We start from the raw sequence: 27,919 nt of genomic DNA, 5'->3' as shown, positions 1-27,919 counted from the left end.
AATGTAATTATTTTATTCAATGATCCTCTTTTGAGCTGCTGCACTTACTAGTCCGTTCATCGCTATTTGCATTAACTCCAGCCATTTGCTCCCTGAGGTGCCTAATTTACTGTCTCGAGGTTGCTGCAGCAGCCTGCGCTGTCTTCCATTTCCACTAGAGAGTTTTGAATTCAATTAGACACACAAAAGAACGCGTTAAATTAGATTTTTCACTTGTCTTCTGCCTACAAAAGCGATTTTGCGTCAATCTTCTCACTTGCCGCCTGGGTGAGGCGTGAACGAGTCCTATCCCTCGCCAATGCAAATCGGCTGTGTATGATATCTGTCTGCCAGTGAGTGATTCTCGCTATTGCGCTGTGATTAGTCGACACAGACAAATTGACAAACAAAGCAGAAGTGGGGCGACTAGACAGATCTCCAGCAATAGTTGCATGGCTGGATTGCCAATGCGCCTGCTGTGCTTTGAATTTATTTATATATGCTTCCAGATGCTACATTTTAATAGTTCGCTTGCTTGCTGCCTTCAATCTCCCCGTGAGCTCATTGCAGCAGCGCCACCAACCCCGAAAGCCAATGTTTTTTTGTTTTTCTTAACGTCTGTTTGCTAAACAGCAGAGGAGCGAAATGCGGCTAAAAGTTCACTTGCACTCAAGCTCCGATGCCCCACGCCTTCACCACCTGCACACATGTATGCACTATGTACGGAAGTGTCTGTGTTGATTTACCCGATGAAAACTTTATTTGCATTGAGGCTTCTTGGTTCTAAATTGTATAAAGAATGTATCATTGTGTCTGATTTATTATTATTATTATATTTTTGAAAATCAAAGCTTTCTAAACTGGTAAATTAATTTGTGTTGTAGGCGTAAGATGTTCCACTTAAATTTATCTCTTTCAGTGAAGTAAATATTTTATACTCCGATTACTCTGAAGCTCGGAAATATTTATGTAGTTTCTTCATGTGTTTCTGATTTAAAATAGTTGGATTAATACCTTTTTTAAACCCTTCTAATTACAAACTCACGCATTTGTACGTATGTTTAGCAACCCCTTCAAATATACATACATACATACCTGCATATACTCATATTTTATTTCTATAATTGATCCGACTATAAACAGAAATTTTCACATGACATGAAAATCAATAAGCTGTCATATTGTCCCCACATCTTACTCAGCTGCTAACCGCCACTAACTTTAAGGACTTGTTCTTCAATGTCTGGTTATCATATAACATGTGCTCGATTAAGCAGTCGTATTTAACCGGAGCTTCTACCTCCGAGTTGTGTTAATCACACATTGAGCAACCGGTCCTAAGCGCTTTGCTTTTGAATTTGGCTTTGTTGTTGTTTTTTTGTGTGTCGTATTTTTCACGCTTGTCTTTTCAACAACTACAAATGAGAGTATTAACTATAACAACACAACTAACTGAATGAATTTCAAGCAAATAACATATAAACTTGTATTATATACATTAGGGTGGTCCTTAAAAAAATCAAATGAACGATTTTTTTCGGTCTCACCCCCTCAATCGGTAATACTAGGGTCACGGATATCACATATAAACTTTTGCCTCGGTTGGAGACGGTTAAGGCGTGTCGCGCAGGGGGCAAAGTTCAGATTCCACTATGGACACAAAAAATTAAAATTAATTATTTTTTTCATTTAATATCCAAAATCGATACTAGGTAGTTGGTTAAGACGTTTTCATAGGGTAATCTGAATTTTGACCCCTGTGGGACACGCCTGGAGCGTCTCCAATCGGGACCAAAATTTATATGTGATATCTTCGGCTATAGTAGCATCGAAGTAGGGGTTGAGGATTAGAAAATCTGATCACAAAATTTGTTTCCTACATTTAAGGATCACCCTAATATACATACATACATATATATTTATTAATTTTTATCGCACTCATGCACATGCAACCCTCCACATTCAAAGCAATGGCCTACTGTTTGTGAGATCGCCTAGTCTTTGGTGAATTTATCAGCCGGCGAGTTACATAACTGGTTCTGTTTACCCTGTCGAGGGTGTGTCGAAGGTTTGAATGGCACGCACAAAATGCCGACCTCTCGTCTTCGTTGCCAGACAATTGCATTGGGTTTTCAAGCATTCGAGTAGCAATAAAATTTTAGAACAGATAGCTCGCAATCCCATTTATTTCATTGAAATCGCTGGTAAGCACTTTGCTGCGTATCTAAATGGGTAAAGCGCAGCATAAGTAAATCTAATCATTTCTTTTATTGGTGGCGCATTTTGCTTTTATTTTAAAAGTTTTCTAAATCGATAATGTAAAAAATGTCTATAAGTACTGATTTGCCGCAGAATAAATTGTGTAACAATTGCTTACAGAACTGACCAAATCAGAAATGTTAGAAATGTTATGCCAGCAGCTATCTATATTTTTCGGGGTGTTAGTAAGTAATAGAGCTCGAATTTTTATGCTAAAAATGAGCCTAAAAATATGTACCATAATAACTAATATTATAAATGGCTATAGCTATTATACATATTTTTAGGCATACACATTCGAGTAATTAAATGGAGTAGGTGACATTGCGTGCTTGGTATTTTGGCTCTGAAGTTGCGTTTTAAACAAGTTATATTTGTATGTATTTCATACGTCAGCTGTGAGTTGCTTTCAGTAATGCCAGCAGTTTGGTATGCGAAAACGTTCCACTAGGTCTGGAAAAACGCCCTTTACTCCCAAAATCTGCCATTTTTCGAATTAAGTACATAGATTCTGTCTGAAAACCAACGAGAGTTGTTAATTTTTCATTTAAAAGTTAAAATTTATGTTGTCGCTTACAAAGTATCACCTGTAGCTTTAAACTTCTTCGAAGAGCAAAACGAGAACTACTTGGTGAATTTTTGTTTGTTTTTGAAAAAAAAACGTCCGTAGCAGTAGTGACATAGTTTTTTTTGAATTTCTCGGATACAGAGTGAGCAACTAGATTAATTTTGGTGGCCCTAAAAAGCACCTAAATAGCACGTAAATAATAAATATTTACCAGTTTTCGACTAAAATTTAGTGGTTGGGTCAATTAGAGTCACGCTGGCTGAACCATACATTTTTGAGCGTTTCTTGGAAACTAAATGAGCACCTAAATTAATTTTTGTGGCCCTAAATAGCACCTACTCTCTAAGAAATTATTATCAATATTTAGAAAAGCGGGTCAGCTAGAATGACGGATGTCGAAATACAAGAATTTTCCTTTCATAAGCGTTTTTATACCTTATTTAACTCCTGTCTATTTAGGAGGAATTCATAACAAAAAAAAAAGCGCCGTGAATATCGAAAAAAAAACAGTCAGCTTATCCTTAGGCTTATCTTTTGTTCTCCACTCTGATTCTTGCTGGCTTATTTGCCTTTCAATCTCGTATATTCACGTCCCTTCATCAGTTATAAAACTTTTTAAGAAATTTGGATCATAATAAAAATATTGACACTCGTTTTTTAAGAAGAAATCAGCTACTGAAACACTACTGTGCTCGGGCTTAAGCAGCCGCCCTATACTTCCACAGATAAACGGAAACTTTGCATCATTAGCAAATAAAAAATGATTCCAATATAACTTTTTGGTAATTTGCTAGTATTATATGTAAAAGTACTAAACATCTTTTTGACAGACAATATTTCAAATTCGTTTCTTATTGGTTTGATGAAATTCGTTCAACATTCGCCGAAACTCATCATTTGTAGAACGAATCTTGAGAGAATCGATAGTTCTCACTTAAATTTTCTTTTGCGGAAGCTTTCCATAGTTGAAAACGTCATATTTGACCACAAATGATTTTAAAAATGTCAACGTGGTAACGCAAGTTGCTTTTCATTGCTTAATGAACAATTTGGCTAACCATTTAACTACGGGCACGCTTTGCGCTACTAGCGCCATGGTAAACGCAGCGCTGATAGAAATGTTAATAACTGAAGAGAGGTGAAATTATCAATGTCATTGAATTTAATTTTAGGAACAGTGTTGCCTCTTGTGAATGTATTTTCCCTGCCAAAATCTCAACCAAAGACTTCAAAACCCACCAAAAGTAAAGTTTCGTATCTTTTTGCCATATTTAATGTCTTTTTTTCTACGAAATTAACTTAGGCAGGGTTTGGCGGATGTTCGTTCCGAATTCACCATCTTCACTTTGTTTTAAGAATCAAAAAAGTATAACTGTTTATGTTCATTCTAAGGCACAGGTCGCACACGATCTCCAAAAGTGTATTGACTTAATATCTCGAGACACAACAAACATTTTCCGGGTAAAGAAAAAAAATTATACCAATTTTTGTAGGAAAAGTGCACAGACGGGGCAACACTGTTTAGGAAGAATAATCATGCAACAGTAATTTCCAAAACAATGTAGTTGCAGTCCTTCGCGATATTCCAACAATTATCTAGCCCCAGCACGTTGCTGCTTTGCTTTTATGTTCATGCGAAAATGCTTTGTTCACTCAGCTAGAACCCTAACTTGGCGATAGTGCCTCACTTTATGTAACGTTGTCATGGTATTGTGATAAAAAATGACTCACTTCCCGTCCAAGTTAGTACGTAATTACTTCATAACAACTCGTTTACTCTTCTTGCAAATGCCACACAAACTAACATAGAAAAATAAAAATGTTTGTATAAAGCAAAAACGAGCGTGATTATTAATGAACTTATATATGTACATGTAGCAGATTTAGAACTAGATTTAATCGTCAACAATCACATTTAAGAAACAGTCAATACAAATATACTTCATAATAGAAACAGGAGTTAATGAATGTTTGAAGGCCAAATCAACAAAGGCCAATTCACATTGCAGCGTTAAACTGCCATTACCAATTATAGTTACAGCCTTTTTTTATACCAGAGCACACTTGTGCACAAGGGTATTATAACTTTGTTCACATAGCGGTTGTTTGTAACAGGCAAAACTATATCTACCTTTCATATAACGGTAGTTTTCAGAAATACGAAAACTATGATATTTTAGTAACTAATGAAGCTTATTCACTCAAAATTGATACGTACAATGATTTTTAGACGAAAACACAAGTCGTGTTAGTTACACCATTTATAACTCAAGAACGGCTGGACCGATTTTTATGATATTTGTTTTTTGAAATTGTCTATCTTCCGAATAGCAGAATAACTATTTAAACAACCGCTAGGTGGCGCTGGAGTCGAGTTATTAGTAAAACCGATATTTATGGTCCGATTCGCCTCATATTTGAGATATGTATTGACAATAGGAAAAACAATACCATTGCAAAAAAAAGAGCCGCCAGGTGGCGTTGGAGTCGAGTTATTACCAAAAATCGTGTTTATGGTCCGATTATCCTCAGATTCAAAATATGTATCGATAACAGGAAAAAGAATTCTTTCAAAAAATATTTGCCGCCTGGTGGCGCTGAAATTGAGTTACATATGTATATGTAACTAAAAATCGTATTTATACTCGAATTTATTTCATTATCGAAATATATGAATTCACATATCCATGGTCCTCCGTAATAATGACACAACTCAAACTCAAACTTGAGAGGCTCATGTCTCTGATCCTTGGCTAACCCATGTCTAATCCTAACTAATCGTCAAGGTTATTTAATACGGCAATGGAGGATATGCCTTCTGTCGACCCCAAAACCAAACGTGAACGTGAATTGCTGGCGAAAATGTTGGACCAAAAGTTCCAATAAAAAAATTAATTTTGGGCGGGACGAAGATCGCCGGGTCTGCTAGTAAGAATATAAAAAATTTTTGGACTTATGTTTACATGTCCATAAATTTCTCCAAAACTCGGCGCAGGACCAAACGGCTGAAAATTTTTAAAATCGGAAAATAACCACGCCCACATTCCATATAACGATAATTTAGAGAAATTATCGATAAATCAGTAAATTCAAAATCAGTTTATTCGAAATTGATGTTTGCAATAATTCTTTTGCAAAAAATACGTGTATGTTAAAATTTTGGAAAATGGGCGTGGCACCGCCCACTTATGACCACATACATATGTGTATCCCGGTAACTGTTGGATCAATTTGTATCGGTATGATTATGGTGCACGCCACATAAAAGCAAAACGTCGAAAATTATTGCAATCGGACTAAAATTACGCCTACTTTTCATATAACGGTAAATTTCGGAAATACTTACTGCTTCGATATTACGAAATTTAAGAACGCTAATTTACTCAAAATTGATACTAAAAACAATCCCTTGAAAATAAGTAACATTATTATAGAATTTTCGAAGAAGAGCGTGATACCTCCCACATATATGTAACTATATAAGTTTATCTCATTATGTCTAACTGAACGTTCTATCGAAGATGTTTGAAATAGGGGTAAAACCACCCTGCTTACCATGTAACGGTAGTTTTCAGAAATGCGAAAAACTATATTTTCTAATGCTCCGCCCGAACTTAGACTTTCTTACTTGTTATTTACTGGCATAATGCCGCTGTCATTAAATTGGCATTAACTAAATTACATTTTCTTGCTTGTTATTGTTTTCTTTTTTTTTTTGCGTAAGAGCCGGAGTTTCATTTGAAAACACAAACAAACAAATGTACAAACATCCTGCGCCAATTCAGCTGTTTTCGGCAAAAGGCATCCAAAAGTACTGCTACCACATACATACATACATAATAAACTCTCCATTTCAACTTAGTACTTTGCATAGAACTTAAACAGTACACAACGCCTAAGGGAGCGTTTTTGGTAAACCCTGCCACCGACTCTGGCAGCGGCGACACAACAACTACGCAACTAACCGACCAGCCTTGCAATCCATTGCCAATAACAACCAAAACAAAAACAGTAACAACAATGTATTCCAAAAATTCGCAGCTATTCGAAGTGCGCTTCCTCTTTTGTGCGCTGGTGTCGACAGCGGAAGAGGAAATGAGTGTCGTTTTTGGGGGGTTACGGCAACCCGTTGCTGACTCAACTCGATTTCATGGCTTTGTCCCAAGCAGAGGGTTGCTTGCTTGTCTGCTCTGCTTTGGCAATGATATTGTTGTACATGTGCGGCCATTTACCGTTTCGTTCTTCAAAAGTCAATAACATTAACATCAGCCATGTTTTGTGAGTCGTTCGGTGGCAAAAGAATCGATGAAGTTGAAGCGAGCACGTTCCTCCAGCCAGCCACTCTTACTTACGCTTTTTCGCTTTGTGTGCTGGTCTTGAGCGATCCTTGGTTATCCTTGTTGACGCTGTGGAGTTCACAAAAACAATTCAAAGCGCAATAAAATTTGAATTTATTTGTGTATTGACCACGGTGGAGTTAGAGTGGAGAGAAATGTGTAATTTTAAAATTAATTAAGGGCATTCATATAACGCGATAAACTGCCGATAAGCGTGATAAAATTATAAATTGCATACAAATTTATTGTCGATAAACGCGTTAAAATTATAGATTTCTTGGAATCTATAATTTTATCATGTTTACTATCAGTTTATCGCGTTATATGAATACCCCGAATATAACTACTACAGTTTTCATAACGAATATTCTTCTACAGTTCATTTGCATTTAAAACTTGTTTTTATGGTAGAATCGGCCTGTTTACCACAATGAAATCAGCGACGATCAGAGTGGTTTTTAACCCTGTGCGCGCCCATATAAATTCTATAGAATGCTTTTGAGGTTTTTTCTATTCGTCTGATATCCTACAAACTGTGCATTGGAATAATTTTTTACTTTTTTTAATTTAATTTTATTTTTTCAATTATTTGCCTCTCTAACAACCAGTCAGACTATCTAATCGCGCTTGCCCCACTGTGTTGTGCTGCTCTCTACACATTTTGTTTTATATCCCTAATAAAAAGCGTCGTGAACTTTTCTTCATTTATTTTTTGCCTGATTTATCCCTCAAGTTTTAGCCGTATCGGCGCATCCATCTATACGTACCATTACGTACATACATATACATAAATATATGCATACAAATGTAAGCACAATAAAAACAAACGTTAACAAAAGTTTAACGAACTTTCCTTTTTTCCTTTTTTTTATGCTCTTAAAACCTTTTTTTCTATGATTTTGTCATTGAAAAGGTCACTCAAATCGTCAGAAAAAAATGAAAAACGTCTAACGTTAAATATTTTTGAAAAAATATATGTATTATTAAGCCGAAGTAAATTAAAACATTTGTAATGAAAATTTTCTCTATCCATCCAGCAATGAAATAATTTCTTACGAGCGTTGTTCCTTTTCTAATTTAATTTACAGCGCTGCCTTAGCACATCAAAATTGATTTGCATATCGAAAAACATTATCATTTAAAGTTTCGTTTTACGTAAAATTTTAAATTTTTGCTGTGTTTAATTTTTGTTTTTGTTTACTGATTTTCTCACCCTAAATGCACTTTGCTTCACACACACGCACAGCGCCACAATTTTGTGGTTTCATTTGGTTTTCTTCAACAATGAATGATTATTTTTTTATCAGCTTCTTCATCGTTTGCTTGCTTCCCCCTTTTTCGCGTTTTTTTTTGTTTTGAGCGTTTCATTGGTTTATATTGTGGTGCCTTGTCGTGCATTAATGTGGACCCCCTTGCTGTCTTCGGCGAGCTGCTACTTAGTGTAAAGCGATAGCCCTATCGGAAACAATGCTCACATACATACATTCCAAGCATATGTGTAGCATAAGTGCATACATAAGTGGCAATGGAGACAAGTAAATAGTATTTATGCATGCATCTGCATACTACGTCGGTATGTGCATAAATATTAACATACATACATAAATATATACGAGCTGGTTAGCGAGCAGTTCATAAAATACAAATTGAGTTTAACTAGAAAACATTTGCATATTTATTCCAAATAATAAGGTTGTCGACTAAGGGGGAGATGTGAATTTAAGCGAAAAATTAAGAAATATGTAAGTAAAAATTATTTTAGGCTGGCATAACTTTAATACTGAAAATTTGTTCATTTATTTATTGAAATGTTAGACTTTTATACAACTGAGTTTTATGTAATACTTATGTACTATAGGAGGCTCTCAGTCAGAGTAGCCCAACTGGCATTAAAAAAAAAATTTAGGTAAAGTTTAAAATGCAGTACTTATTAGAATTAGAAACGGTAATAGCTCGATGCACGCCCTTTTAGTTTTTATTTACTACTATAATAGGCAACATCACGTAAGTGCAGCAATGAACTTTTCAGTAAAATATCGTATTTATTATTTATATATCATTCGAACGACATGGCCAAGCCAGCGTTGTAAATCTCATACATCCTGCAGTACTCGCCGTCTCCAATGCCCGTAGTAAAGGCCCGTTAACCCTCCGCAAAATCTTTCTCTTGAATACTCCAAGAGCCGCCTCATCGGATGTTACCAATGTCCATGCTTCTACCTGAATTCTTTTTAGAAATTCGTATTAAAAAGTTCGCGATTTTTCTGAAACTTTGCAGACTTTTCTTAATTTTAATTTTTGTACACAGTATCATTCATCTTGGATTTAAATGGAGTTTGTGAATATTAACCTTACCGAGCCGTACGCTCAATTTTGGTAGTAACAGTATATATTTTTTTTTTAATCTGTTTAGGTTTGTCTAATTTTTTATGCATTTTTATTCTTCCCTATTCACAAACCATCACAACCAAAAATCCATAAAACACTCTGATAATTCATTGTGTGCTCGTTTCTGACATTTTATGACCACACAATTGTTTGTGTCGGAGGTGACAAAGTCATCAGCTGCATATAAATAAAATAAGCACACGCTATGCACGAATGTAATAAATGTCTCCTATGCTTGTACTGATACTGAAATTTCTATCGTTATTGCCATACTAAATTACTGTTTTGAGCGGCTTAATTGTGATTTGAATTATGCGCCGGAACTAACAGATCTATAGACAATGCGGGCCTGCTGGTCAATCTTTGTAACATTAATGACAAAGTTGAATCTCATTGTAATACGGCGAGATTGATTACAATAGCCATGAGGTACATAAATACATGCATATAATACATACATTAGTGAGGTCAAAAAACATAAAGCTGGAAATTCAATGCTCTCACCCCTTAGGATTGTTCTTAATCAAAACAAGTACTTTGAAAAAAAGAAAAAATAGTTAGCGGTCGCTCAGAGCGCTTAAAGTTTTCCATGTATTTTATATGGGGAAAAACAACTTTTTTTTAGAAATGGTATAGAATTCTTGAAAATCAATATTTTTCGATCGGAAAACTCTGGTTTTCTTCAGGAGACTTCCAATACAAACACCCAGTGGTTTATTTAACTACCTTTTAATACTAACGATTTTTTATTGGGCCCCCATTGCATTTTAGGGGTTTTTGGGGGACCTTTAAAATATAGTTACATATTATAAAAAAAATTGTTAAATCAACAATTAGGTATTTTTATTGGGAGTCTCCTGAAGAGAAGCAGAGTTTTCCGATCGAAAAATAGTGATTTTCAAGAATTCTATACCATTTCTAAGAAAAGTTGTTTTTTTCCCCATATAAAATAGATAGAAAACTTTGAGGAGTATATTTTTTTAGCTATAGAACAATCCTAGGGGGTGAGAGTATACAAATTTCGACCTTACTTTTTCACATGCCTTTTTGGGACACCCTAACGTACATACATATTAATTTACTTGTATTGTACTGATTATCTAGTTCAATTAAAAATGAATATCATTAATACTGGCATTATGGAGCTTTATGCCACTAACCGTGTTTCCGAAAAAGCGGTAGAAATTATAGCTGCTATTTCGGGACCAGTAAATATGGTGTTGAGGCCAGCAGCAGTGGAATATCTATTGGCACTACATATATGTACATCACTCCCCAAACAAAAAAAACTCTGTACTGTTTTTCCACTGGAATTATAATATATAATATATTTTAAGACTTCCACCAAAATATTCCACAAAAATATTAAGATTTACGTGAGCTGGACCGATTTGAAAATACCTCAAAAAATTTAGTTTTTTTTATTAATAAAAACAGTCTTTTTTGTAATTTTTTTTGAAAAAAAAACCTTAAACAGTTTAAGCTTAAAAAAGTTTGCACAAAATATATTAAAAAAAAAATTTCTACGGAATCATGATAATGAGATTTTTGATACTGTTTTTGAAATTTTTTCAAAGAATGGCTTAATAATATCTTGGAAAACTACGCCAAACCCGTTTTGTTATCTGAGGAGATTTTTTCCAAAAAATCCTTTAAGAAATTATTTTTATTCACAAAAAACCTCGCATTTTTAGAGGTATTTTCAAACTGGTCCAGCTCGCTTAAATCTTAATATTTTTCCGAAATATTTTGGTAGAAGTCATAAATATATACTAGGTTTTGTAATCACGCCGGAAAAACTGCAACTTTTTTTTGTGATGCAGTCTAATGTACATATGTATACATGGTTATACCATAGTTGATTTGTAGACGAGTTTAAGCTGACAAACATGTACTGGCGCATTGTAGGGAAGTATTTAACTGGATAACGATTTTCTAGATGCAGTTCAGCTTTAAATCATTTCTATTTACATTTACATCTTAAACTGACAACTCTATATGCAAGCACATTTTATGCTTTTTGTATAGTGAACTCGAACGAAGTGCAGGAAACAAGCTTGTGAGCATGAAAAACGACATGTTCAAGTGGTCTGAATAAGGGCACGTACATACATACATACATTTGTATGCATATATTTACGTATGTATTTATGAAGCGAAATATTCTTGCATCTGCAAATATTTTGTATACATACATGTCGCTGTAGGCAAATGCATTACCACCACACTGGTTCGTCTTCAGTGCAACAAGAAGCTGGATTCGTTTTCGTTAAATCCATCTTTCATGCAAGCAATTTTAAATTTAATACAGCTATAGTTATCAACTAGAGTACAAAAATCGACAGACGAAGTCTAGTACGGTACGAGCTGCATACTCGTTCACCAACCAACTCACACACCTTGCCGGCTAATAAAGTCTAACATTGGCGTACAATTCAAGCAGTGTGACCACTTTGTGAGTAATTCCTCAAAACGTGAGGAATTTCGGGTGCGCTTGAGTATTTTTTGAGGAATTTTTTTAAGAATTTTCTCTCGATATATTTGCAGATAATAAATGCAACCATATTTTACACAACAGAGTTGTTAAATCTCTCTGCAAATTTTTGAACAAAAAGCTTCCCGAAATTTTATAAAGAGCGAAATACACCACACAAGCGGCTTGTCAAACATTCTTCAAACCTACTTTTCCCATTTCGCCATACACCACGCAAACATGACTCGTTCAAGCAAAGAGTTTTAGTTTTATTCCGGTTCCGGTGTTTGGCTTTCTTCGAAAATGTTATCGAAAATTTGTTTCATTCCGCCGTTATATTTTCAACTTATTTTGAACTTGCATAATCTCGATAACGAATGGAAAGAAAACGCATTGTTGATCATAAAAATATTCATATTGATGATAGGAAAAAAGTTTTTGAAGTAAGAGATTCGTCAGGTTCATATAAGCTTCCAAATTAAAAAAATCATATATCTGCTTTACTAATATAACCCGTAAACAGTAGAACGTTTATTTAGTAGTTTAAAAATGTGTAGGACTGGCTTGAGGACCAGATTGAGCACTGGTAGAGTTGCAGCAAGGCATACAAAATAACGGCGATACTTTTAATACTATGCCCCTGTAAATAGTATTATAGTACACAATACTCATATCTGTAATATTGAGTAATTTGTTCGGATTTTGAGGATTTTTCATTTGTTTTTGAGGAATTTGGTAATTTTTTTGTGGCAACACTAGATTCAGGTGTTCCTGATATGAATCTTCAGACAGGAAACCAAATCGAGCGACACTCCGCAGATTGGCAAAATCGTAGTAGTTCTGACTCAGAAGTTTGTTCGCAGGTTTTCTCAGTAGGGTGTACCTTACATACTCTCTCCTTTGGACATATGTATGCATGTACATATGTAGTATGTATATGTACGAGGGAGTTGAATCGATAAATATCAAATCACATCACCATTCATATTTCATAGGCTTGTTTTCATCATTTAAATGTTTGCCTGTTTCTTTTTTGCGCATTCGGCTGGCCAAATAGTGCTTCAACCTCAGCCTTGTCAACAGTTTGCAATAATAATAAAGCCCCTAAATACACAGCTACAGCATTGTGCGTTGACAACAGCGCCCATTCAGAGCGAAGTACAGAGTAATGACGTTGCCATGATGACGCCGTCTGTTGGCTGTCGGAGTTGGATGATGTTGTTCGTCATCACAAGTTGCTGCTGGCTGGCAGCTAAAGTTGTTATTGATGGTGGATACGAGTAGCGATGATGCAATCGATACATGTGTGTAAGTGTGTGCTCGTGTGTATGTGTACAATACGTACCCTGCAGGAAATGTATCTTACTATAAGTTAACTTGAAGTTGATTATGAAGGAACTTAAGGTCACTATTACTTGCATATTTTTTTTGAGGATAGCTAACTAAATTTCTATGGTGATGGCCCAGAAATAGTCAAGTTGCATAAGATGTCAATCAACTCTTAACTAATTGCCTTTGGACATAAGTAGAATATCAATAAGAGAAACAATATACTTTAAATTTTTTTTTACTCTTATTTTATTTAACATTACATATTTATTTAACATTACATATATTGTTGTGTTCTATAGGTGGTCCCATATTGGAAATCCATCAGACATAACTTCAAAATGATAATATCAAATTTTGATATTTATTTTATTTGTCCTGAATTCGTAAGGTGCAGAAAAAGTATATTCAGAGTAAAATTTGAATGGGGATATTTAAGTAAAAACTTGTTTAAAGAGAATAAATTCCGATTACGTCTGCATGGCTCCTGCATTACTTTTCAACAAGTTTCAAGGTAGCTTTTTGTAGTTAACCAAAAGTTATTTTTTTATTAACTACAAATAGGTTATTTTTTTATAATTGATAACTTTTTCTTGCAGGGTGCATTTTTTTTGGAATTTTATGAATTTTTGTATGAATTTGGATAGCTATGAATAAAGCGAAGAAAAAATTTTAGCAGCAACCCTTATTTTAAAAAACTATGAAAAATATTCAACAATTTTTATTGAGCTTGAGGCCGTTTTTAATGAAAAACTTATTGTGGAAAAGCAACAATAATTTGAAAAAATTGTAGAAGTGATAGCTATTTCGGAAAACACCACATCCTCATCAGACTTCTTTCAGTATGATTCGAACCGACGATCCCGCTGACTCAGCCAGTTGCTTACGCCCTGTGCTAAGTTCGCCTTGTAAATTATTTTTGCTTTTTTCCCCACTTTTTCATTTGTTAAGCCAACACAATCAAGTTTTGTTGGGTTTTGCTAATAATTCTATTTTTTTTTTATGAAAAATATTTAAAAGTATCTAAGTATAAATAAATCGATTGTATTAAACGGCTCGTTAGATAAGTGGTTTTGTTCTTGTAATTCAGCTATCTATGCGTTTTATGGCGCTACACAAACATTGATGAAACTGATAAAAAATTTAAACTTTTCACGCTAAAATAAACAAAACGCTTTGTTACGAAACACATGCAGAGTGTCAAAAGAGAATAGCAGTTTTGTAATAAAATAAGTCAGTTCAACTTATACAAATAGTAAAATTCCATTTCGTTAGACGAAAGTTATTGACGTAAAATATACATTTAGATAATAAATTCATAATATTTGTTAGTTCTATTACTTGGCAAAGTAAGTGTGCATAAAGTGTTCAAGTAAATGGTGTGTTTTGTTTGTCTCGGAAATTTTTAAAATATTAAATTACCAAAAGACGCTCATTAAAAGCGTTCCAATCAGTTTATTTGAAAACCAAATCGAGGGCGTTGAACTTGCTGATGTTTGCAACTATCGTTCATGCGCTCAATGCTCATTGTTCTTTTTTGTTTTTTTGATTGAATTGCTTTAATTGAAATATTGTGTTTCGCAGTGTAAATAAAATTTAAAAATGCCTGAGTAAATATGTACATATGCATGCAAATATGCATGGATATTTGTGTAACGTAGACAAATGTTTGACTAATTGGCATTACGTATTATGAGATAAAAAAATTTATGTTTTTATAGAACAAACAGAAACATTTGCATTGCGAAATGTATTGGCACCTGAAATAACAGTGTGAAACAACTACATATGTTAGGCCCTAAAACTTAACCGAATAATGGCCAAAAAGTAGTATACTTACGTGGAAATAAAATTCCAACACAAATATATTTTAAGCATTGGATGAAAGTATCTACCTTTTCTTCACAAATTCAATTGTAAAACATGTATACATTTTATTTAAAAGACCTTAAATCTCTTAGACCACTTTCAAAACTATGCGCACATACATACATATGTTGGAGTAAATAAAGAAATAATTTATAAATCGAACTTTAGTCTTCATTAAGTCGCTTCTAGTTAAATCAAGCGAGCAATTTGTTCGCAAAAGATTTTCAAACTTAAGCTTCTCCCACTATACATACCTACATATGTATGTACATTTCCGTTCGTTTGTTTTTTTAACCCTTATTTGAAGTATTTAATTAAGAGGGATGAAATGTTCTTCACGAGTTTTGACTCAGCTGAGATTCAGACTCCTCATTTTCTTATCCCATTCTTTTTGACGCCATGTTTCTAAGAGCTCTTAGTGTAAACCGATTTTTAAATTCTGCAAACTTATGAATGTACATACATATGTATTATTAACCGACTTCCAAAAAAGGAGGAGGTTATCAGTTCGTCGGAATATTTTATTTTTTTTTTTTTATGTATGTTACCGCATAACTTTGGACCACGTCAACCGATTTCAATAATTCTTTTTGCAACGGAATGGTAGTGTCTCAGAGGTGGTTCCATACTAATTTGGTTTAGATCCGATCATTGGATCATGAGATATATATATATATATTTTTTTTATATGAGAGTTGAAGTCGGTTTTTTTTTTGCTAAAAATTACTTGTTTTATTATTACAATTAATTTACAATCTTCTGATTTTCTTATCGCCAAGCAAAGTGTGATTTTTTTTTATCAATAACTCCACTGTCACATATGACATGCCTGCAAACTTTAGCGCCGCCTCCATCATGGCAATGCGGTTCTGTCATGCCGACACGGCGACAGCGGGCGTTGCAACAGACGCCAGTGCAGAGATTATGCGGACACAATCAGCGCTCTTAATAGCGCACCGTTCAAAGCGCAGAAGTCAAAATAAAAGCGTAAAGGGAAACTATGTGGATGGGATGCTAGGCTGCTCGTTGTTGTGTCTGTTGCAACTTCGATGGCTGACTGCTGCCTGACATTGCGTCTGCAATGCAACGTTGTATTTATTGTTTGATTTTATTTTTTTCCTTCGTATCAACTTTATTTAATATTTGTTTTTTTTTTTTTTCCATACTTGGTTGCCTGATGCGGCCGGTGGTGGCTGCTGCTGGTGCGCTTTAAGTGATAAAGAGTGTGCCAGGCTGTAAAATAAAATATCATTAATAATGTACTAACATAAAAATTCTTACAGTAGCAGCTATTGAGTTCGAAGTACTCTTAGCTGATAATTCGTTTGGGTGTGTGTTTGTGTAGCAACTGAAATATATCTACATGTGTATATATGTACAATATTAATCCCACTGAGCAAAATTCTTTTGGAAAGCTTTGAATTGTTTGAACATACAATATGTGAAAATATTAAAATTAAAATTTGTTGCAGTGGTTAAGTATACTTAGTCTTCTCTAAAATCAAAATTAATTCTAATTTTGATATTTTAAGCTTCCCGTTAAGTACAACAACTTAAATGAATAGACCTTCAATTCCTAATTACACCATACTTTTGGAAGCTGATAAAATCAAATAAAACAACATACGATGGCTCATACAAGTGACCACGTGTTGATTTGTTTTAAAGATTCACAATGTTTTTCAAGCCGATTTTTTTTTTGTTATTTTTCTATAAATAACCAAAAATTTTCATAAAAATTTCATTAACTATAGCATAAAAGTAAAATTTGATAAGCGTTCAAAATGATATAAAATTATCCGTAGTTAATGGTCAAAGGAGCTTTTAATACTGGGTTGTCGCTTTCACAACTGTGGGTTAGGTTAATGAGTAATAGCAGTCAATATTCAATGAACCCCTTCCGTAGTCTTAATGTTTTACACATAACTATACATTCGCTTGTATTTTCACCACCAGCGAACTTTGCGTTTTTTTTTTTATATTTTTTTTTTTTTATCTACAATATGAACGCTATAAACATTCAGACTTATTTTAGAGCCAGAAAAGTCTCAGAATTCTGAGTTGTAACCCTCATTATGAGCTCAAAAAAGAGTCGTAAAATATATAAATATATATATATATATATATAAAGCATATTTCCCTTCTTATGGTACGTTCACACATAAAGCGGAGCCGAGCCAAGCGAAGCCGTTCCGAGCTGAGTGAAGTTTTCAAATTGCTATAGCTATATGAAAGTGTTTATACAGCAAGCTTTTTCGGAAGCGTTTTGGAGCTGAAAGCAATACAGTTTTTGATTTTGAATTTTCTATTTAATTTTTCAGCTTCATGACGGTTCTGCAAACAAGATATCGAAATATTCAAATAAAAACGAATTCTACAACTAATCTTTTGAATAAAATTGAGCAAATATTTTTGCCGCTTTTCATTGACGGGAAATTTTGTGGTATCTTTGCAGTCGAGTCCATGAGAAAAGCTGCGCATCGTTTCGTTCAGTGTGAATACCAACAGCTTCGCTTTGTTCCGTCTTGCTTCGCTCGGCGCCGCTCGGCTTTCTGTGTGAACACACCCTTAGAAGGGTAAATATCAGTTCAATTTAGGAGTGTGAAATATGACGCCTTCTAAGTATTAAAAATAAATATTCTTTATAATTATGATTATTAGTAAACTTTTATTTCTACGTGAACTTTGACACTTTCGTTCAACTCAGAATTTAGGACGAAATGAGTCAGTCTAGTTTTCCTTACGAAAAAATGCTTGCTTAAATTTAAGAAGAATAAGTTTCGAAATTAATTACTTTTTACTAAGCGGTGGCGAGATGCGCGCGAGTTGTTGTATTTTACTGACAAAATATCGTTTATAAGGATTGTTATTGGTTCTCTTTTATTTTTTTTTGTGTGCTTGGTAAGTCCAATATTTTATTCCTCCTGCTAGTTACCCATCCCTGTAATCGGCTATAATTACTTATTTCTATTGTTTTCTTGAGTTTTCTTTGGCCCGTCGCCAATTCTAAGTCACTTGATTGCCTTCGCGGGGGTACTGTTTTTCTTTTTTTAATATTTATTTAATTTATTTTTTTTTTCTTGGTTTTCTTGACTGCGGCATCGCCAAAGCGAATTGGCTTTCGACTGTTGGTTGTCTGCTGTCTGTATTAGTTTTGCTGCTGACCCTGTCTATTTGACCGCTTTTGTATGTCTGCCGTACTGTCTGATAGAAAAATTGTATGAAGAGTATGTACGTTTTCTCTTTTTGTATCCTTGAATTCAATTTAGAAATTATAAATGCTTACTTTCGCAATATTTATTTTTATTTTTTTTTTGTATCTTGATACTGGCAAAGAAAGAAATTCAATTGATTTTTCTTCAGTTAAATTCAGGCACCGAAAATAACCGTACTTATTCCAAGATTTTTTTTTTAATCATTGGAAAATCGTTTAATTTTGATTTTTATATTTTCGATTATGAACAATTTTTAACAAGTTCGAGGCCCTGCAATTAAATAAAACGCAAATCTCCTTAAAATATCAATATAACGAAGATTTGCGTTGTATTTAATTGCTGGGTCTCGAGCTTGTTAAAAATGGTTCATAATTTAAAATTCAAAGGCCAAAAACTAAAACAAAATATTTATATATTCGGTCAAATTTAGTCGCTATTTTTTGATTTTTATTATATTTTTCGATCAAAAGTAATTTTGGTTTTTTTTTCGATCATGTTTAACAGTTATGGCGGAGACTGAGTTTTTTATGATTTAAAAAATTAAATCTGAAAATAACAGTTCTAATATTATTAAAAAAATAAAACCAATTTTAACGGTTTAATTATGATTTTTATTATAAAAATCATAACAGTTTCGGTTCCTGATTATATTCGCTTCTGATGCAAATATTTACCTACTTTTATTTTTTTTTCAACGAACTTCATACCTTACAGAGAAAGAATTCGTATCAGGTAATGCAGGAACAACATCGTCGGTTCAATGGCTACTATAGAACCTCGCCGAAGAGTAAAACTTGCCAGTGAAGGTTTCTGCGTGGACACCTAATAGGCCACTCATTCAAAGTTGTAGCGCTAAGAATCTCGTAACCGTAAGTTGCGAGAAACTCGTTAGCTTTTAGGGAAGGTTTACAATGTCAGGTTGAAGTTGTGAGTGTTGTTTTTTTTCGGGTTAATTTTCTTCTGTTAACAATATCAGCTTTGAGTGAAGTTTGGAGCTCTTAATGACGTAAATAAAACCTTTACCAATTTCGAATGCAATGTAAAGTCTCCTTGAAGCAACTGACCCAGCTAACAACACCCCTCTTATTTCACTTGTACTTGTTCAAGCCAATTGTGTATTTCGAATTCGCAATTCACAATTCCACTTCATCATCACAAACATCATAATTATCATTGCAGCTGAATGCGCCTCTTCGCTTAATGCTTTCATCAACATTTCCAGCTCTCAATTGGGTTGATGACAGTTTGCATATTTCATGAAAAATTTTGTATCACCGTAATTACACAGCCAAACTAAAGTTTGTATGTGGATGCATTTGCTTTTGCAACAAAAATTAAAAAAAAAACAAACCGGCAGTGTGTAGTTTTAATTCGGAACCAGCGGCGCATATATCGCACAAACGCATGTGGATGTCTATGTCAATAGGCCTTTTTTGTGCTCTACAATTTTTCATCTTTTCCGCTTTCCGTATTTCGACTACCTGCCATTGATGTTGTGCAAACAAAGACAACGACAAAAAGAAAAGAAAACAAAAGCAAAAACATAAGTAAAATAAACGTAAATGACGCCACATGAAATGCACCTTTTGCATCGTACAAAAAGCGAAACGAACGTATGCGAATGTGAACGCACATGTGAAAGCCCAAACACGACATTTGTGTGCTAAAAAAAAAGAAACTGCGGAAAAAATAAAAGTGAAAAACGCTAAGAACGAGTCGTGAAAAACTCAGTGGAGATGACTGCGCGTACACTGAGAAAATTGGTAGCTGCAACCTGACCCAGTTTGAAAATCAAAGCTGCTGCAGCAAGCGCACGCTTCAGACTCACTGCCATCGCGGTCCGCACGGTTTTTGGGTATGGGGCAGCAGTTTGTGCAGCCTGACTGCGCCATATCCTTGAGCTGCTTGCCATTGCATACTTGCCGTGACTGCAGAGGCAAAGGAAGCGGCGTTGCAAGCAGTGGCAGAAGTTTTACTTTCGTTCGTCGCGCGATTTGTAAATTGTCGCCGCTGTGTCCCTCCGCCTGGCTGCTGCACCGTCTGCAGTTACTAAGCAATTTTTTTTTTATTTATTTGCTACTGTCTACTTTGCTGTCGGCTGTTTACTTTTGTGGAAATGCAAATTGCTACTTCTCCTGTCCCCTCTGCACTGGGCCGCTGTGCTTTGCTGGTTTGGGCGCATCCACTTTCGAAAATGCGTGCGCCACTAGCAAATTGCAAACAAACCTGTATATCTAATATTTTGTATGTAGGTGTGCGTATGTCAACAAAAATATATATTTACTCTACTAATGAGTTGCTAGCAGCTGACAAATTGAAATTTGCCAAAGCGAGTTGAATATTCGTGCTAGACTCTTGGAATTTTAAAGAAACTTTTTCAAGTAGTAATTCTTTAGGGGAAAACAAAATTTTGACTACAGATATGAATTATGTATATTACCTGTGTTTGTACTAATATATGTATGTATATTGCAAATACATTTTTTCGATTGACTTAAATTTTTCTATACATAATTTTACTTTATTAAAAATATTCTTTGTTCTCTATTTGCAGGCGCCCTTCAAATCTTTCCGTGGTTTGGACGCGTCGCTCACGCCGTGTTATTTCGGCGCCACTGGCCTGGGAGCCAGATATGGTGAATCCGCTGGTCGGTCACATAGCTTGGCCGGTGCCAGATAATCACTCGATTTCGGTGACATTATTCAAAGATCCGCGCACCCACGAACTAGAAGATAAGGACTGGACGTTTGTCATAGAAGATGTGAGTATTAATGCATGATGACCTGTGTTATTAATATTTGTTATATTTTTATTGGAATAGATTTGACTACAAATATATTTATTGATATATTTCACGAAATGTAGTATTGATGTATTTAAAATATCGTTACTGATGTACATACATACTACGTATTTATCGAGATAATAGTTATTTTTATCGATTTTTTAACAAAATATTTATCGATTTATTGAATATCATTATTATTATGAATATGTAAATCGAATGTATTTATGTATGAAAACCTCATACATTGCACGTTTTTCGTTTTTTTTTATTTAATGTTGGAAAACAAATTATTTGAATGATCATAAAGATTACTTTTGTCTTCTCTTTTTGTTAATATGTATATAGTATCCGTTTAAAACATATACATACAAACATGTATGTATGTATGGAAGAGTTCATATTTGCTTTGCATTTCCGTTCGAAGCCAGCCAATTGAAATCAATTAAGTGCTGAGTAAATATATTTTACCCATTTCTGTGCATCGGCCGGCATCAATAAACGTAAATAAGTATTTTGCGTATATACAAAAAGGTTAAACAATTGCCAATGATCGCTATATTCCACCTCTATTCTCAACCATTCATTCTGTGGCCATATTGCGTGAACTTTGGATATATTTAGTGGCTCGAAAAGCAACGAAAATGCTCAGCCAGCCATATGCCTTCAGGCTGGCTGAGTTGTATTTGATTGACTTAAAATGTTTTGTGCAATGAAAACGTGAAGTTTAAACGTATAAACTCTTTAGTGATATATGTACGTATTTATACCTTTTATCAAGTCTAAAAAATTCCGTTGATTTTTTTGAATTTTTTGCGCTGAGTGTTGCGTACCTTCTTTCATATAAAAAAGATTGCTTTTCATGCAATTCTCTAAAATCAAAGGTTTAACTCAATGGGCTACAAAACTGCATACTCAAAATTTTTTTTTTAAGAAAACGATTTGAAAATTGAAAATTTCGATGAAAATGCATTGCATTTTCCCGTGTTCTTTATGGAATTAAAAAAAATATCTTGGCATTTTTGCTGATGAATTAATTATATTTTTATAAGAAAACAAGAAAAAGTTGGTAAGTATGGAAAATATAAACAAATAAAATCGTCAAAACGTCGGCGGACTTATTTTGATGCTCACTGTAGATACTTCGCCGGCAAAAGGTATTGACATAATTGGCGAATTTTTTACAATGTATGCAACAATTTTTATTTAAAATTTTCCCCCAAACTAAATGTGGTTGACAATACAACAAAAAACATAAAAATATATTTTCTAAATTTTCAGGCAAATTTTCAACTTTTTAACCCATTAAATTGTCGCGTTGATTTTTCAGACTTTTTTTTATTTTTGTTGAAGGTGATTCGCATTTGTTCCATACAAAGTATTTTCGAAATTTTTTGAAAAAAATTGCCAAAAATCAACGGTAAGTCCTTGCTACTTCAAACTTGCACTTCATTATAATAAAATTTATTGGGCTCAAAAAAATTAAAAAAATCTGATTAAAAAGTTGAAAACGTGATTGAAAATTTATTGAGTTTTCCCGAGTTTGGCACAAAGTTTAGAAATTATATTGTTTTTTTTTTGTATTATGAACCATATTTTTATAAAAAATTTGCGAAAAAAAATAAAAATTTTTACATACATATGCACATATATATATATATTTTTTTTTAAATCGATTTATATTCAACCTATCCGCCGGAGCCTTGAAGTTTTCCATGCATACATATCTATAAGTACATGTTTTACATGGGGAAATACATATATATTTTTTCGCCAATATAAATTCGTTAAAAACACATATTTTTTTGGTCGAAAAAGATTATTTCGTATGTACATAATTCAATAGCGTGAAAATATTAACTACATTTGTATGTATGTATGTTGACGGCACCTTAAAAAAAATTTAATTACTATTGTAATGAATTTTACAGTCCAATTTAGTTCAATTAAATTTCGCAGAATATTGTCGTCTGCTTTTGCTTATTAAGTATTTGAAGTAATTCTGCGTAATGTTCAGAGGTGCAGTCTGACTCACTTTCCGCTGATCTCGCGGCTCGAAGGCTGAAATTTCAATTTTCTTTAACACGTTTGTGTCTGCACATTTTTTGCTTACAAAACGCTCCGCATTTTACTTAATAATATGTGTCAAGGAAACTTGTCCCATTCGCTAAGTATGTATGTATATGTATTTTGACCACCACCCACACAGGCCATCCATGCGCTGATGCTTCTTTGTTGCCTGCACTCAATTTAATAAAAGCTTCCAGTCTTGAAGGCGTAATTTATGGCGCAGCACTCCTTGTTGGCCATAAGATTTGGGTATATGTGTGTGTGTAGTGTATGTATGGGTATGCGTGCCATTTAAATGACTGAAGAATGACCAAAGCCCTTAGGAATTGAACTCTTTATGAAGATAATGTTTACTATTTTTTTATGAAAATAGATGCAGTATAAAGAACAGCATTTCATTTGCAAATTTTTATTAGTAGAAGTTCCGTTTATTTTTAGTAGAAAAATTCTAAATTTTATTTTTAATAAGCGTGCGCTTTCTTGTGTAGCTGTTAACACTAATCTGGCTCTCTAAGTTAAGCTCGGTTTTATTTGGCTATCAATTAATCATTTTTATTAGTCACGAAAAACAATGCCTGAACACATATTTACATACAATCATTTCTGTTTAAAACTTTAATCTCTCATTTTCATTTGCGTTTTAAATCAAAAGGAATGCTAAAATTTTTGATACACTTGACTTGCGCTCGGAAACAGTAAACAATGAAAGCAAATAAAAGTGAATGGATTTAATGAGTTCTAAATTATTTATGCAGAGTAAAAATCAGATTTCTTAAAGGCCTCATCTCACTTTCTATTCCATACTTGTTGACGACGGCCTCCAATGCCTTCATTTGAGTAATCGCTATGTACATCCATATGTACATATGTAACACTTAACACTGACTCAATTGCGCTTTTCATCGTGAACTCACGTCAAGGACATTTCGATTGCATGTCGGGCCTAGTCCGTGCCTACATCAACGTTATTACCAAATGCCACCTATAATTGAAATAGATGTTTCGTTAGCGTAGTACATTCATATACATATGTATATGTACATATGTATGTACAAGACAAAGGCGTCACCCAGTTGGTTTGGTCTCTGCTGTATTATTAGCAGGGCTGGCAAAAATATGCACATCAAAACTAAATAATCGCTGAATAAAGAAAAAATTCTCTGAAATAAGCTCAATCAATAAAGTTTAATTTCAATTTTTCAATATTTCTGTTAAATAATATCGGAGTTAAAGTATACAAGTTTCTTAGTAATAGCGGTCGCCCCTCGGCAGGCAATGGCCAACCTCCGAGTGTATTTCTGCCATGAAAAAACAGCTTGTCGTAAAAATACAATCGCCGTTCGGAGTCGGCGTAAAACTGCAGGTCTCTTCTCCCCTTTGTGTGACAACATCAAAACGCATGCCACGAATCGGAGGAGAAGCTCGGCCAAAAACTAACGCGCCAATCTATTATTATGTCAAATATAGTATGTATATGCTAAATAAGCGTTCTCAAGCTTTTGCTTAGAATTGCCAGCCCTGTTTATTAGATATTTCGTGTTTATTTGTGTCCTTCTGTGTATGCATTGAATGTCTCGGAGAGTCGCTTGGTTGTTCTTTTCCAAATACATATGTACGAATGCCACTCATAAGTGCCACTTTTGTTCTTTTTCGTGTGTTTTCTACATTTTTTATTGTTGTAAAGGATATCAACACGTCGGTAGAGACTTTCAACGCTATGCATAATTGCGCTTATGTGGTATTTCTAATATTTCAAGGTTGATTTTCATTGACTGTTACATAAATACTAAAACTCTCTCAATGTACATAGTATTTGTATACATACATTTGTATTCTATATACATACGTACATTACTATTTAAATGTACATCCCTGCACGCATGCAAAGAGTACTCCCTAAGGGTCAATGAGTACTCCAAAACTAGCCGAAATGTATATAATAAATGTGATCCAATTAATATTGCGATGTCCTAGGGCAGGACTATATACTATAGCTCTGCATTATATCAGAGTCGCACAAAACTACTCCAAGGGATTACTCCATGGAGTACCTACGGCTTGGTAAAACACCCCTTATACACATCTCGTAGTCATTACAATGGCTAAAACACGAGCAATTATCGGGTAACAATAAGCTGGTGTAGAGACAAGAGGTGGTCCGTCCGCTACTGCATTACGAAGAAGCATGTTGTAAGTACTCCAATATGGCACAAATGGACGACATACTTAGTCCAACGATTTTCGCAGGTATGTAAGATGTGTGTATCCATACGCGTACATATGTATGTATTTTCACTTCTAAGCGTTTGCTGTTTACTGAATCTATGTGTATGTATGTTTATGTACATAGTAGAAAAGTTCATACATTTGTCTGGTTGGACTAGTGCACACACAGTGTTGCCAGGTCACTGAAGTGAGAAATCGTCAGTTTGGTTCTCAAAAATCATCATTTGCAGGAAGCTCTTTTGGTTTCTTCTGATTGATATATTTACGTAAAAAAAATAAAATAATAAATGTTTTTACGAATTTTTAAAATCCACATTACTTTTAACACAAATATTTTTAATTGCAATAAAATCGCATTTTCTTCTTCATTTTTAGATCATTAATTCAGCCTGTTAAAATTTAATATGACACATTTTTGTTCGGAAAATTTAACATTTTAAATTTTAACAGTCTGATAAATTTAAAATTGATTAGTGAAACTTTGGATAAGTCGTATTACATTTGTTTTTGTCACAAAGTTTTTCTCTAGTACATATTATGTTTTACAGCTTTCTAGAAAAATCACCAAAAATTGTTTCATTATTTTTGTTGCTTGAAATAGAACTTTACCTTTGGTATAAATTTTCTTGAAGAACTAAATATACGAGCGTTTTTTTTCTTGAGATGTTCAGACTGATTTGAGAAATTTTTATAGAAGAAAATTTCTTTCTCATTTCTTGAGTATGATTTTATTTGAATTTTTCGATTTTCTTTACCAACTAAGCTTTAATCAGGTACAATTTTTAATGCTTTATTTCATTTTTATCGGTGTTTGGATAAAACTCAAAACAAGAACAACCATTTCCTTGTAATAAGTCTCGTGTGAACAAAATTCCCTCAAGAGTGGAGTTTTCTTGCAAAGCATCATCTTCTGGCTCCACAGCTAAGGTAAAGAGAACATCAAATATTTGCAAACTGCAACTTTACCATGTTCATTAAAAACTGTTTATACTTACAAGTTTTGCTAAATTACTTATTCATAATTTCCTTTGCTCAATAAAATATGAATATAGTGATGAAACAAAGAAGAATATTGCTTATCGACAACTACTTTTAGTACTGTCACATGATATAATTTGGATACGACAATTATGTATTAGCAGAAATGGTAAATAAGTGTTTTCACTGCAATTAAAGTTGAGAACCAATCAAATTTGCACATAAAGAAAAATCGTCATTGCGGCAAAAAATCGTCAAATCGTCATGGCCGTAAAAAATCTTCAAAATGACGACCAAATCGTCAACCTGGCAACACTGCTAGGACATGCGATCGATAGTTGACGATAGCCTTGTTGAAATATGATTTCAAATGTGGTGAGCTGTCATTTAATACTTGCTTTTGCTGCCATGAGCGCGTTTTATATGTACTACTGGAGTTAGACGTTAGGCCTAAATCATTAAATCATATTTTAGGTACTTCAGTTCACGAATTTCTTCAATTCAAAAACTTACTTTCCATTTGCAGGTATACAAATTAAATATTTGATATAAGTTCCAGAACTGTTACGCTTTTCTCTGAATCCTAAACCAAATGAAATGTGTATGAATTTCAAATATTCCATATTCTTATTACAATAACGTCAAAAAATTCTTGGCCAAATTTTTATTTGCCGCATTTCAGAGTCACGTACAGATTCATGTTTACATTTTAATAGCGTTAATTCGAAAAAATAGCAAAAAAATTTATTACGCTGCCGAAATACTTGGGTGTAATGTGGCGAGGGTGATGGTCGGCGGCGCCACTGTAGCATTCATTGGCGTCTTAACTGGCGTCACATTGTGGCTTAACAGTAAACAAAAATTAATGAAAAGAAAGTGCATAAAAGTATAATTTTTTGCATTTTTGCAATTTATCGGCCATGATTTTGTTTTGAAGTTTGCCAGCATTGTAAAATCATATAAAAGTGAAAATAAAATATTGGAATTGTTCGAAATTGTTGTTGCTTGAGATTGAAAATGAAAATGTGTGTGTGTGAGTTTGTGAGTAAATTTAAAAATTAAATTGCTTGGAAACGTCAAGAATTTAAAAAGTGCCTCTCAGCGGTTCTACCTTACTATGATTTTAGTATAATTTTTTGTACATACAGTCAGTCAATAAAGTTCAGGTACAGCGAATTTTTTACATACGGGTATTTTTTTTTTTAATTTTAATTTTTGCTAATTTGTTATAAAAATATCGTTAATTCTACAACAAAAAACCCCAAAAATCGAAGTTCCAAACCTTGTGCAAAATTAAAGAAAATTCTGCAAAATTCCGCTCAAATATTGCACTTTTTATTTGCGCTCTCTAGAAAAAAGTTGAATATGCAGTTTTTAGCCCATTCAATTTTAGTATAATAAAGTGCAAGTATGAGGTAGCTAGGACTTACCATTGATTTTTG

General features: G+C 33.9%; 1 protein-coding gene across 5 annotated transcripts in view; it reads left to right on the top strand.

The window, feature by feature from the left end:
- The window catches only part of LOC118744375 (EH domain-binding protein 1), a 47,023-nt gene that overhangs the window by 7,522 nt on the left and 11,582 nt on the right, over window positions 1-27,919 (top strand). For 4 of the 5 annotated variants that reach the window (XR_004993530.1, XM_036477343.1, XM_036477341.1 and 1 more), the window contains exon 2: window positions 20,972-21,179. Coding sequence is in view for 4 of the 5 variants with exons in the window: in XM_036477343.1 (XP_036333236.1) it covers window positions 20,972-21,179 (208 nt within the window). In the remaining variant the exon portion in view is untranslated. Of the gene's footprint in view, window positions 1-20,971; window positions 21,180-27,919 lie in introns of those variants that run through there. The other variant, XM_036477345.1, reaches the window with a different exon arrangement.

This window comes from Rhagoletis pomonella, unplaced genomic scaffold (assembly GCF_013731165.1).
Source record: "Rhagoletis pomonella isolate Grant_MI unplaced genomic scaffold, Rhpom_1.0 Rhpom_scaffold_00008, whole genome shotgun sequence".
Classification (NCBI taxonomy): domain Eukaryota; kingdom Metazoa; phylum Arthropoda; class Insecta; order Diptera; family Tephritidae; genus Rhagoletis; species Rhagoletis pomonella.
Note: the sequence above shows the minus strand (reverse complement) of the source record. Positions and strands in the feature narration are given on the sequence as shown.